General features: G+C 38.8%; 7 protein-coding genes across 7 annotated transcripts; all 7 read right to left on the bottom strand.

Moving 5' to 3' along the window:
- Nucleotides 1-278: 278 nt before the first annotated feature.
- BDF20DRAFT_881613 (uncharacterized protein) lies at nucleotides 279-1,808 on the bottom strand. The gene has a single exon (XM_053081679.1). The coding sequence runs from the start codon at nucleotides 1,779-1,781 to the stop codon at nucleotides 408-410; it is 1,374 nt and encodes a 457-aa protein (XP_052933962.1). The 5' UTR covers nucleotides 1,782-1,808; the 3' UTR covers nucleotides 279-407.
- On the bottom strand, nucleotides 1,809-2,213 carry BDF20DRAFT_881612 (uncharacterized protein). The gene has a single exon (XM_053081678.1). The coding sequence runs from the start codon at nucleotides 2,137-2,139 to the stop codon at nucleotides 1,900-1,902; it is 240 nt and encodes a 79-aa protein (XP_052933961.1). The 5' UTR covers nucleotides 2,140-2,213; the 3' UTR covers nucleotides 1,809-1,899.
- A 273-nt stretch (nucleotides 2,214-2,486) lies between these two features.
- Nucleotides 2,487-5,375, bottom strand: BDF20DRAFT_823489 (uncharacterized protein; the record flags this gene model as incomplete). Its single annotated transcript, XM_053077798.1, has 7 exons — nucleotides 2,487-2,607; nucleotides 2,691-3,051; nucleotides 3,136-3,508; nucleotides 3,589-3,665; nucleotides 3,733-4,359; nucleotides 4,443-4,971; nucleotides 5,049-5,375. 7 exons carry the CDS (start codon nucleotides 5,373-5,375, stop codon nucleotides 2,487-2,489), a joined length of 2,415 nt encoding a protein of 804 aa, XP_052933960.1.
- A 182-nt stretch (nucleotides 5,376-5,557) lies between these two features.
- Nucleotides 5,558-6,742, bottom strand: BDF20DRAFT_906962 (vacuolar membrane protein-domain-containing protein; the record flags this gene model as incomplete). The annotated part of the gene is made up of 4 exons (XM_053083327.1): nucleotides 5,558-5,596; nucleotides 5,880-5,934; nucleotides 6,034-6,471; nucleotides 6,546-6,742. The coding sequence occupies 4 exons, from the start codon at nucleotides 6,740-6,742 to the stop codon at nucleotides 5,558-5,560; spliced, it is 729 nt and encodes a 242-aa protein (XP_052933959.1).
- A 234-nt stretch (nucleotides 6,743-6,976) lies between these two features.
- BDF20DRAFT_823532 (alpha/beta hydrolase fold-domain-containing protein) lies at nucleotides 6,977-8,461 on the bottom strand (the record flags this gene model as incomplete). Its single annotated transcript, XM_053077805.1, has 3 exons — nucleotides 6,977-7,895; nucleotides 7,992-8,106; nucleotides 8,179-8,461. 3 exons carry the CDS (start codon nucleotides 8,459-8,461, stop codon nucleotides 6,977-6,979), a joined length of 1,317 nt encoding a protein of 438 aa, XP_052933958.1.
- Nucleotides 8,462-9,082: 621 nt separating this feature from the next.
- Nucleotides 9,083-10,525, bottom strand: BDF20DRAFT_881578 (uncharacterized protein). Its single transcript, XM_053081677.1, has 2 exons — nucleotides 9,487-10,525; nucleotides 9,083-9,398 (listed from the first exon to the last, which is right to left on the bottom strand). Exons 1-2 carry the CDS (start codon nucleotides 10,427-10,429, stop codon nucleotides 9,328-9,330), a joined length of 1,014 nt encoding a protein of 337 aa, XP_052933957.1. The 5' UTR covers nucleotides 10,430-10,525; the 3' UTR covers nucleotides 9,083-9,327.
- An 18-nt stretch (nucleotides 10,526-10,543) lies between these two features.
- BDF20DRAFT_881572 (uncharacterized protein) lies at nucleotides 10,544-11,898 on the bottom strand. Its single transcript, XM_053081676.1, has 4 exons — nucleotides 11,817-11,898; nucleotides 11,279-11,734; nucleotides 11,045-11,215; nucleotides 10,544-10,964 (listed from the first exon to the last, which is right to left on the bottom strand). The coding sequence occupies exons 2-4, from the start codon at nucleotides 11,439-11,441 to the stop codon at nucleotides 10,723-10,725; spliced, it is 576 nt and encodes a 191-aa protein (XP_052933956.1). The 5' UTR covers nucleotides 11,442-11,734; nucleotides 11,817-11,898; the 3' UTR covers nucleotides 10,544-10,722.
- Nucleotides 11,899-12,078: the final 180 nt, after the last annotated feature.

Raw genomic sequence — 12,078 nt, 5'->3', positions numbered from 1 at the left:
TGATACTAGTAGATAAGCGAAAAGCTGCAATTTCGTATAGTTAAAGCCCTGAATATTGAGTGAAAAACTTCAATTACGCAACATTTATTTCTTACCAGAATCTTATGGGAATATAATTCAATAAATGTTCAGCAAAGAGAAAGTTTCTACAATAGCATGCGCTATTCTGAGCTTCGAATAAGTATTCCTTTGGAAACCCAGCGTTGCTATGTATCGTTGTTTCTTCGCCGTGTAGCGACATGCTTAGAAGCGAAACAGGTACAGTTTCTTCTTTCCGCGGCCGAAATAAATAGTGTGACTTTATTGAAAATTCATTAAATGGAATAAAATGGAATAGATGACAATGTTCGATAGGGAATAGCTAAATACTCCAAACATTTAAACTACAAATGTGAATAACCTCAATCCTAGAAAGGCTCTTGAACTATTTCTAGTAAACTATCAACAAGTTCGGGCCATCCAGCCAATTTCTCCATGATACTATTTAACCAGGCAATATCATCTGGCTGTTGTCTACGAGTACAGCAAATAAGACGTTCCAAACTATCATTATCTCCTCCGTATTCATCGTCAGCTAAACAGATCTGAATATGTGGCTCATCCAATTCAGTAACGGGGCTGGAAGGCATAGAATCTTCTAAAATGGAGTTGCGGCGAATAGCAGCAGAGAGTCGGCGTGAAGAGGGTGCAATCGACATTAACCGTTTAGCTTTTGCAAAGAAGGATGCATGTGTTTGAGGCAATGAGAACTGAAACTCAGGGTAGTCTCTTAGCCTCAAGAGATCCATTACATCCATAGAATCGGCAGATTTATGCCTGTTACCTTTTGCAGCAGCATTTTTAGTTTTTCTCTCGCTCGTTTGCTGTACTTCATTATAGGTTGTATTATTGTAATCATCTGAGTCATCAGAATCCGTATTTTGCTCTAAAAGATCAGCCAAGTGGTCACTTTCAGCATCCCTGTCATCGTTAGTGTTAACGTCTACGTTTACTTCATCTACTTCATCAATTTTAAAGTCGACAAAAGTTGGATGAGGCTCCGCTTGGATTGAATGGCACGACGAGCGACGTCTTTTATAAAGGTCCATTGGTTCATGATGGTGTGCATGGTTGTCATGATAAAATTGATCTTCACTTAGAAACATGCCTTCATGATCATTATGTATCTCTTCAAAATGAAAGTAATCTTCATCGTTATGAGAATCACGTATACTGCTCATGCTTGACAGACGACGACTACCTCTTCGTCTAGTGCCATTATTATTAAGACTACTGACTGTGCTTACGGAGCCTGAACTACGCGAGGCGCTCAATTTTCGAGGCGGCAGAGGATATGCTTGTTTGGAAGGTGGTGTTGATACCGCAGTGTCATCATCATCATCGTCATACCCTACACTCTCTTTAAACGTATTTAGAAAGACAGGGTTTTGGGCTAAATAGTGGCTAATTTGGTTCATCCAAATACGGTCAGGCAACCTTTCCCGAGGTTTATATAGGATATCCTGAAAGTGCTGCCAGGCTTCTGATCCTTGAGTTTCCGTGATATAGTTTTCCAGCGTTTCATAAAACGACTTATTACGCAAGACAAGATCTTTCATTTCTGCTGGTCTATCAAGAAGGGCGACCAAAATGTCAGCGGAGGCCAATCGTCCGTCAATATCGATTACTGTACCAGCTGAAGAAATAGAGCAATTTCGCATACTTTCCGTCAGTTGCTGTTCTTCCTTTATGGGTGTCTCTAAATTATGCGATGAAGCAGTAGTAACAAAGACAGAAGACATTTTACAGTTGATTATGTTTATTGCGTTTGTGGGAAAGAATGTACGGGAAATATGAAAAAGAAAGAGGGACAGTGAGGGAAAAATCTAACCAGGTTTATGTTTTCCAAATGGAAAAAAGTTAATTGGCGGACTTGCTTTTATATTCATGCAAATCAGTGATGAATGGCATGCTTGGATTCAACAGCAAGACTAACCGACTCACTCTATTCAGTTTAATCTTTACAGTAAGTACATAAAGATTGCTATGTAGCAAAACGAACAAGCCTTCCACTTCGTTTCTGCATATTTTACTAAAAACTGTTACCAATATTACTACTACTATTACTATTACTACTACTACTGCTACTGCTACTACCATTGCTGTTGCTGATGCTGTTGTTGTTGTTGTTGTTGTTGTTATGGATATCTGTTACATGGTATTCTTGCTATTGAACAAACCTTGGCTCAATGCCCACAAGTAAATTGGATGCATCACTAAAGGACGGTATATAGTAGAACCCCGCTACTAGTACAATATAGCTTAAAATGAGAATGGATCCCTTGAAGTAATTTGACTTTCCTTCTTGGTAGGTGTAAGTCAACAAGAAGACGGAGAATATAACTGAGATGATATCCCAACGAGGAAAGATTAAACTAGAGGAAATAAAGATGGGTGTAAATGAAGAAGCATGAAGTAGCAAGGCTACCAATTGTGATTTAACAAACTTACTTAAATGTAAACTTTCTTATTTCCTCTTTGCCCCAATTGTACCATAATGAAAAAGCTACCATAGCAGGAATCTGTAGTAAGCAGACTTGTAGAGCATATGCTGAGCCGATTTCCATACTAAACAAAGCAAGGAATAAAATGAAGCAGGAAAGAGTAGTTAGCTTTGAAATAAAACGCACAGACATTTTGAAACTCCTTACCTCAAGACAATGTTTCCATATAGAGCAAAAGAGATAGCATTCATGAATTCAGTAATGTTTGGCACCAACGCAAACAATGTCAGACCCAAGAATTTTTCATCGATAGCAACATTTTCCATGACAGTGTCCACTGTTTGCACTAGAATTTCGGCAATAACAGAATATAAGAATGTACAACCAAATAGAACAGAGTAACTCATGGCTTTACTCCAATTGGGTGAGTCATGACCAGCGGCTGCTTCTTCTTCCTCTTCTTCCTCCGGTTCTCTGGCATGAATAAAGGCTAATGGCTGTCCGATCGTAGTGGCTGCCGTGACACCACCAGCCCTGTCGGCCGCCGCCGTATTAACATTTAACAAACCTTGTGGATCTACGGCTGGCAGAAATGAAAAGGCAATAAGTGTTGGTTACGCAGTTTAGCCATATCAGTTCAAGCGATAAATACCTTGCATGTAAGTATGAGTATTTAGTGGAGTATGTTCATTCGATTCTTGCTGATCTTGCTGTTGTTGGTTAGTTTGGATGATATGTACAGGGTATACTCTTTGTGGATGAACAACAGCGGCAACCGGGGTTTCATGAGGTTTGTTGGAAATGTGGCTCTTCCAAACCATATCAGCATGCGTATGCAAACTGAATAAAAGCCCAATAACATAAGCAGAAGGTAATATAGCCGCACAAATCCACATGAAAGGTTTAACACTATTTTGATAAACAGGATCTTCTGATGGATTCAACTGGTCATAGTAGCAATGCGAGCAAGCCATTGTTCCGCCGGGTTCAGAAACATCAGGGCATCCAGTGCAACGCAATTCGAACTACATAGTAATGGATATGACGGGATCAGCAAGCCTTCATTCTATAGCAATTTTTACTATTACACTTGCATGCGATTTACCGAACCGAAGAATTGGTAGAATAATGTAGGTGATAAAGCGCCAATGATAGCCATAATGAGCATAGTACTCGTGACGCCTGTAATTTAACATCGTAAGACTCCATTTTTGCCAGGCGTTCTATTGTTATCATCGTCTTGTCTTACCTGCACTTTTGGCATTGAACTTCTGTTCTTTCCTCTTGACAGCGCCGCTTATCATTGAGAATCCGGGCATAAGCAGAACACCTGCCAAAATACTGCCAATCAAAGATCCTTCTACAAGCGAACTTTTTCCTGCCATCAATGCTGCTGCATAAAGAATGATCTCAATAATACTGCCAAAGGTTGCATTGATGACGGCACCTAAACCCATACTACTTTGAGCTGATACTGAACTGACGCCCATGCCAATGAAATAAGATAATGGAATGACTGAAGCAAGCGATAAACCAAAGATAATTTGCGGCGATGTCATCAGTGCGGTGGGAAAATGTTCCTTCAATATGTAATCGTCGAAAATGACGAAAAATACAAGAGGCATCAAGTTGATGAACATAATATTGATACCATTATAAGTATATTTGTAATATTGCCATCCAAAGGCTTGATAAGTGCAGAGTAAAATGACAGTTGGCTGTTGATGAGTGCTGGAGACGATGGACGATTTCGAGTGAAATCGAAGACTGAGTGGATGGCGACGTAAATGGCGGACCAAAATATAGTTGAGTTTGGCCATTGGTACAGTTACTACGCACATCCAACAGAGTGTCGATACTAATATCAATAAAGGGGCTGCAATATACAATATCAGATATAGTTTGGTTAATGAATTAAAGGGTTCGTGTTCGATATAGCAGTATGTAATTACCACTTACCAATGATAGTATAAAAGAGCAGGTAATAAAGACAAGCTGTAGGGCCCGATCTGATGGTTTCAGCGACTGCGTGAAACCAGTTGTACCTTTTATGCTTGATGAGGTGATGGTCCAATAACGGACCACTTTCATCGTCTTGATATTCATCCAAATCACTAATGACAACTGAAGACTGGCCTGATGTCTGTTCTCGTTCCAAGTTACTTATGATGGAAGGTGTAATTTCCACCAGACGTTCCACATATCGACCAAATGGCCAAAGCAGATAGGAACTTAGTTCACGTAACATGATGCCATAAGCATGACCACCCAAGATATGCATAAAAATCGACACTGCATACACGACCAAAGCGAGCCACCAGCCAAAAATGATTAACCATAGTAAATTACCTGGATTCAGAAAATTTTCGGAGGACGAAGATGGAGATGAATGCAATGCACTATTTGCTTTCCGAACTACTGAACGAGATTTCTTGTATAATGCTGGTTTCCACAAAGGCAGACCGAAAGGATGTTGCTTATTCATAGCCTATGTTACACCAAGGAGAGCCGTTTTAAGATTGAAACTTTTTTCTACATAACCACTTTCATTTGTCCCTTTCTTACTTCTTGTTTGTCTTTTAACGTGATCTCATGATCAAGACTTGCAAATGACATTTGTTCACTTAACTGACGACTTTGACGACGAGAGCGCTGCTTATGTGTGCTGCTGAGTCCTTCTTCATCATCCATTTCGGAACGCCTTTCTCCTGTATTTTCCTCTTCTTCCTCTTCTTCCTCTTCTTCGCTATCATTGCTGGAGTCTGTAGGATCGTTCCTGATTCTTTCTTCTACAATTGACCCATATTTTGATGCTGTACGGCTCGGTCTTCTCACTCTATAGGTCGATGAATTGGACCGGACCTTATGAATCGGCCGTTCATTGGGATCCATGAAAAATGAAAAAGCTATTCAGTTCTTTATTGAGAAAGAAAAAGAAACACTAAAAAGAAAATGTAAGGTGAAGAAAAGGGGAGGGAAAAGATGTTGAACTGATACTATAAAATTTAAGTTTTGGAAAACTGACACACGATAAACAAACCCCGTGATATAAAATGGCTATCCATAAATGTCAATTAAATAGGTACATCGTCCATCGGAAAAGCAATTTTAGACTGAACAATGCGTGCATTTTATCAATAAATGTATACAATATACATTTAAGTGATGTTTATGTGCATATGTAGGCAAACAATTTATGTACAGAATTTTGGATTCTGCGTTGTAATATCATCAAGATGTTGGAAAACGCTTAAACATTGGCAGCAGTAATGGTGCTCGCTCATTTTGCTCATTGATAACGGTGATCATGGGCAATGGTAATAGATATTTCTTACGGCTTCCTTTGAAATCATCTGTTTGCTCGCTGCTAATATCTTTTCTCATTGATTTGCGGACTTCCAGCATTGTATCTGTCAACCAAAATTGAACTGTGTTCATAAAGAACGGAAAGCTATAACAAAGATTTTTTGAAGAAAAAGTAACGTTACTGTACTGCCTTCTTATAGTTGAATGGAATCGTCAAAAGCCTTTTTTTTTTTTCCCCCTTTACATCAACATGACGAAAATAACTTGAAGCTTCTGATCAATTAACGTCCAACTTATGCATACTTCACCGATCCATATAAACCATTCACAAGAAATTAAGATTTCATACAGACATGCCTTCGCCAAAATGAGAGCTACTATAAAGATAGCAAGCTGTTCAAGCCATGGTTTCATTCTGCGCGAAAGAGGAGGCGGTCCATAATCTCCTGTTTCAGTTATGTTGACATGGAGTTTTCTCAACGTACCCAGCAATAGTGTAAGCCAGCACCATAGAACGAATATACCGACTGTTGTATCAGCTGCTACATTCATAAAATACCAGACGCAAGGATTTGTTGCTATGGGAGATCCATGATGCCGGAAAGCTGTAAAATAGCTTAGTCCAATATTTATGAAATGGATCATACCTGCTCCAATAAATTGCTTACTCACATCCAGAAACCTGCAAATGAAAATGAGAAAAAGAATCTGATCAGTAACAGTGTAACTTGTTTAGATTCATTAACATAATTTTACCATATCTGCCACGGTCTTCTCGGTGATTCTTTTGATCTTTTGTACATTAATGAGAGCAATATGGAGCAAGCCAAGAAAAGCTGTACTAGCGCACCAAACTCATCTAGTAGCTGGCAAGAATTATCGTCGTCATTTTTTCCTTCATCATTTTTAAAAGGAACATTTGAAGCCGTATCGAGCTGCAAAGGTATTGACATGAAAAAGCGAAAGCGAATATGACAAAATTGAAAGCAGAGTTAAAGAAACAAAAAAAAAAAAAAAGAAAAGCTAGGGAAAGCAAGAGATAACAATAGCGCGGCTGCTGTATCTAACCATTCACGATCAACAAGAAAGCGTCACGTTTAGCCCCTTTATTGTTTCTTCCTTCTTGGTCTGTAGATGAATAAGGTACGAGTGCAAATGGACTGTTATATAATACGCTCATCGTTCTGTTATACAAAGACAATTTCGGAAGAACATTTCGATGAAGGGCGGGGCGTCACACTGGTTTTCGAATCATGCAATCCAGCCAATTTGGACAGCCTAAACTCAAGCATTGACGATGATCCAAAAGGGGTTGAAGTCGTCACCGATACAGATTCACTGTCGGATTCTTCTCCTTCTTCGTGTACAGTTTCTAAAAGCGTGCTTTCACGTGGTGTTAGTTGACACTGTGTCGAAAAACTATTTCTCGAAATGGTTCGATAGCAGAAATCTGCAAAAACGGCATCTGCATTGGCAAGTGCTGCTTTATCCTTAACCACCTCACGAACGCAGAACCAATCATGCACAAAATCTTCAGCTACAGTCTGCCATACAACACCATCCTGCTCAGCTTTCATTGCTAACTGCAGCGCATCGTCTCTCAAGACTTCCAAATTACCAATATACATCAACACTTCGGCTGGTAAAAAGTCCCTGAACCCAGTTTCTAATTTGGCTATGCCCAATATTCTTTCTGCTTGTTCTTCATCATTGGTTGCTGCCGTACGGTAATCTACTTTTCCAAAATAATCGCGCTTGATCACTTTGGCGGTATAGTCTGTGATATAGTCGTGTTTTTGATTTATCCTCCAGGATTCTGAGGTTGTTTCATCTGTAACAAGTGGGGAAATAAAAACGGATCCTGCAGGTCGTGGTAATGCATACAGAGTGGGCTGTTGTGCTATGTCTTTGCCTTCCTCTTCTGTAATGATTTCAAACATACTTGGATCATGCGTTATAAATAGCATTTCTAGCAGTAGAGCAGCACCAGCAGAATCGCCTGCGACAACAATCTTTTCTGCTTTTACATTCAATTTTTCAAGTAAATGCTCATATGCCTTCACTACATCTTCCACTGGACTTGGATAGCGATACTCAGGCGCCAACCTATGTAAACATACGATTGTATTCATTTTTGTTCAATCGTCATGTACTATGGTTTGAAAAAAATAAAGAATTTGCTTTGAAATTTAATTTGAATACCTGTAGTCAACACTCATTATCATACAATTTAGATTATGTTTCTCTTTTAGCGCTTTAATCCAGGCGATATGTGTATCCATATACATGGTGCAACTACCTATTCGGAAGCCTCCACCTAGCAGATTGTATATAGGTGTTTCAATGAGTTTCAATAAGTAGAAGACTTTACATTTTCTTTGAATCATACCATGAACAAAGAACAGAACAATATCTGCTTCCTGCACCCGCTTATATAGATCCTCTTCATTTAAATGCTTAATATTCTCCCCTATCCAGCATCCTGTCCAGTCTTGATGCTGATTTTTCAAAGGCTTAACTTTATAGATCCACGAAGAATGTGATTTTCGTGGTCTTGTAACATCATTAAGAATAAGCCTTGCTGCCGGAGCCGGTAAAGCAAAGACTTTTCTCAGTATACTAATAACGGCTTTTGGTGATAATTTCCTGAGTTGAGCTCGGATTGTATTCATAGAGAAATCTTTACAGAAGGAAAGTGAAAGAGGAACCAAAAAAAAAAAAACTACAACAAGGAAAGCTCAGATGGTATAGTAAGATGAGCAACTGTTTTATGTACACCAGTCAACGGTCAAGTAGCACAACATCAATAGTACAAATATTCATTGTATACTCTTTTTGTGAGAATGTGGGGAGCTTCAACCATAAAAGCAATTCAGAAATACTTGGAACTATGTGAAAACACAACGGTACATGTGAAAGAAGGCTTTTGGACCATTTCCAATCGTCCTTAGCTTGAAATGATATTAGACTATTATTCAATTCGGAAGATATTGTAGTGCTTACATGAGTGCTTTCGCTCTCCAGGCCCTTCAAACAACACACCTTAACAATCTGTACTCTTGCCGATTTTAACATTCATCCTATTCACAAATGTGTACTTATTAAACAGCTTACGCTATGGACGCTCTCAATGAATCAACTTGCTTGTTAATAAAAAAAAAAAGGATGCTTCAAGACAAAACGGAATATCTTTGTTCGCTCTTATAGAGAGGTACCGCATATTAAATTATATTTTTGCACGATGATAAGTCATCAGTTAAACGTAGGTAATGCTTATTTCAAGAAAAGGATAAACCGCAGAGTCTGTTTGGGGGCATATGTCAAATCAGCTAATGCATGTTTTTATTTGATGAGGGGTTCAGAAATTGAACCATTTCATTGGCGTGTTCTGTCATGCAAATATGCAGATTTTGAGGGACTGGGAAAATGCCCATCCGTAGACTGTTAACTGGATTGAATTGTATAAGACTGTCACGTATATACAATTGTAGTGCAACCGAAAGCGGGATATCAGATAGAGTGTCAGCTGCAAGTGTAATTATATATAACGTTTGAGGCAGTGATCAACTTGCGTTTTTACCACAAGATCAAACATGAAGCGTTTTTGCAGTAAGAATCAAAAAAAAAAAAGTATTTTTTCTAAAAAAAGAGAACCAAAAATCTCACTGGTGATCTTATTGGTTTTCTTCTCTTCCAGGATGAGAAAATAAACCGTTTGATTGTATTAATGCGTCCACTTGATCTATAAACCTGTGTATGTCTTCAAAATAAGCTTTGCCGTCAAAGTGAGCACCAGATTTCTCGTTGGTAGCACTGCTGTCATTGGCTGTGGATAACTGTTGATCATCGTTGCTATTGTAATCTTTCGTGGGCACCAAATGCCAATTCTGTTGTGTGCTTATATCTATGCCGACCTCCTCTTTTAGCCATGCGTATGTTCCACCAACATCGTTTGTCAGGTCATTTGGAAAGTAGACTTTCAGAGTCTTTTGCTGCTTATCTATGCAGCTCAAAAATTGGTATTGTTTTTGGTACAGTAGTAATTTTTTTAAGAGTTCCAGCACATTGACAAATTTCATAGTCAAGTTATATGCTAGTTCGGATATAGATTCTATTACACGTTCAACGTTGGTGTAACTGGATATTGAAGCAATGTGTCCGTTACTTTGACTCTCATCGAGTACACTATCAAACTCTCGCTTACTCTCGAGTTCAATAGAAAGATAGACGTTGTAGTTAGTTTTAGACAGCTTTTGCTGGTGTGTTGATCGCTTTGCAGAGGTATTGGACACCTGAAAAAGAACATTGCTTGGTCTAGGTGATAAATTCTTCTCTTTGTTGTAATTTTTCACTTCTGCTGTCGTTTTATCGTATTTAGCGGTCTTATCGCTTAGTAGAAACAAGGACTGCTTGTTCTTTATCAGATCTATAATACCCGCAGAAGACATTGATTCTCTGGTAAATATGCGGTGAAAGTTTGGTGTATAATTCCGGTTCTTATCATCGCCAGCTGTATCAAAAGTTCCGAATTCGGTCTCATTTCCATTCGATATGGGTTCTCGCTGATATAGTTTCTTGACTGGCGCTATTGAGCAATAGAGATTACAAGGTGCTCTGGTAAATCCTATAATAGACGTCATACGATAAAGAGGGAATAGCGTAGATTAAAAAAAAAAGAGACAAGTTCTAAAAGAAAAGAAAGGAAGAGAGAGAGCGAATTTTGATAAAAACACAAAAAAAAAAAAAAAAAAAAAAAAAAAAAAAAAAAAAAACAACGAAAAAAATGCAAAAAAATCATGCAAATTCTAGATCTTGAAAAATTCTGTTACTTGTTGTTGTGGTTATGCACACATAACTCGTACCTTGCTCAAGCTTATTCACCATTGTGTGCGGCGGCATCACAGCCCTTCTTTTTTTATTGATAAGTTTTAGATTACCGTGCCATACGGCTCAATTTTCCTATCCCTTCAACGTCGAATATACCATGTTCACCGTTCTCAATACTCTGAATGACTGCTCTAGCTACTTCATCTGTTCTTAGTGGTGGTGTCGTTAACATCTTCCCACCTGGTAAACTTGCGATACTATCCTTAAAGGGGTTCGTGATTGCATTTGTCAATTGAAGTAGATTCACTATCGGCATAACTGAAGGCCGCTGATAGTTATACATCACGCCTATTCGTCAAAAAAAAAAAAAATTAATCGAACTTTGACATTACATTCTTCAATTCATGATATATAGCCGTATTTTTTACCTGGCCTCAAAACCACTGTTTTGAATTTATAGTGTCTGAACAAATGAGTCTCAGCTTCCCTTTTCGTCGTGATGTAACGCGGGTTAATGAAAGGAAACACGTCAGATGCAGAAATATATGTAAAGGACTTTATAGATGGTAGTTTTGCCACCTGGTCAGCAACAGTGATGACTATTCAGTTTTACACTTTAGCAGAGTCACACTTTACGAAACTATTTCTTTCACTTTTCTAACCTGTATCTCTGTTCATCATTTCATATGTAGGCTTCGGATTCGTCTCAAGGGCTGGATCGAGAGGATTGCCTCCATCTTTCATGCCCAAGATAAATTTTGGAAGCTGACTAGCTGCGTCACATATTGATTGTGCCTGTGCTAATTTCTTATAATCAGATTCCATCAAAATACCGACTGAGTGAACAACATCTGTCACGCCACTTAATACGTCTCTGTATGTCTCTGGTGCAAGAGAGTCCCCCGGTATCCATTGTACTTTTGAAGCCCATTCGGGCTTTTCGAATTGTTTAAACTGTTCAGGTTCTCCCTTCCGACTAGTGTAAATTTGGAAGTGGTAGTGTCAAACAACCGTATTTTTATAGCTGACTGTCTCTTTATTTCTGCCCCATCTACACGTGTACCTCAGACTGATGGTTTCCCAGTTTTTATTTGCTGCAAGTTTGCATATGTTCAACCCTTCAAAAAATCGATGTTAGCTGTACGCTACGCTACTTTCCTTGCTATTTGAGAGTAACTGATTATCATCCGATTTTATTACCAAGAAATCCAGTACCACCAACAACCAACAGTTTTCTTGACGCTATTTGTGACATTGCGTTTTGAATGAGTATCGTAAAAGAAACGGAAGAAACGTGAAAGTATAGCCTGAAGTTTGGACAACTGTCAAATTGCAGTTTTTCCTTGCGTCGCCTCCCCTTGCTCTTTGTAGTCACGTCAACAATCTCCCGCAATTTTTAGTAACAGCAACTGCCAAATTCATGCAGATCGCGCACACAACTACGGGTTCAAGAGTGGTGGGG

The sequence above is a fragment of the Mycotypha africana genome, assembly GCF_025528875.1.
Source record: "Mycotypha africana strain NRRL 2978 chromosome Unknown BDF20scaffold_8, whole genome shotgun sequence".
NCBI lineage: Eukaryota > Fungi > Mucoromycota > Mucoromycetes > Mucorales > Mycotyphaceae > Mycotypha > Mycotypha africana.
The sequence above is the reverse complement of the archived record's forward strand: the minus strand, read 5'-3'. Positions and strand labels throughout refer to the sequence as shown.

Coding starts and splice junctions, on each gene's coding strand:
- BDF20DRAFT_881613 (XM_053081679.1), bottom strand. CDS start 1,781: ATGTCTTCTGTCTTTGTTACTACTGCTTCATCGCATAATTTAGAGACA.
- BDF20DRAFT_881612 (XM_053081678.1), bottom strand. CDS start 2,139: ATGGTAGTAGCAGTAGCAGTAGTAGTAGTAATAGTAATAGTAGTAGTA.
- BDF20DRAFT_881578 (XM_053081677.1), bottom strand. CDS start 10,429: ATGACGTCTATTATAGGATTTACCAGAGCACCTTGTAATCTCTATTGC. Junction 9,399..9,486: donor AAACGGTTTATTTTCTCATC/CTGGAAGAGAAG, acceptor TTTGATTCTTAC/TGCAAAAACGCTTCATGTTT.
- BDF20DRAFT_881572 (XM_053081676.1), bottom strand. CDS start 11,441: ATGGAATCTGATTATAAGAAATTAGCACAGGCACAATCAATATGTGAC. Junction 11,216..11,278: donor AATGATGAACAGAGATACAG/GTTAGAAAAGTG, acceptor AAAACTGAATAG/TCATCACTGTTGCTGACCAG. Junction 10,965..11,044: donor AACAGTGGTTTTGAGGCCAG/GTAAAAAATACG, acceptor TTTGACGAATAG/GCGTGATGTATAACTATCAG.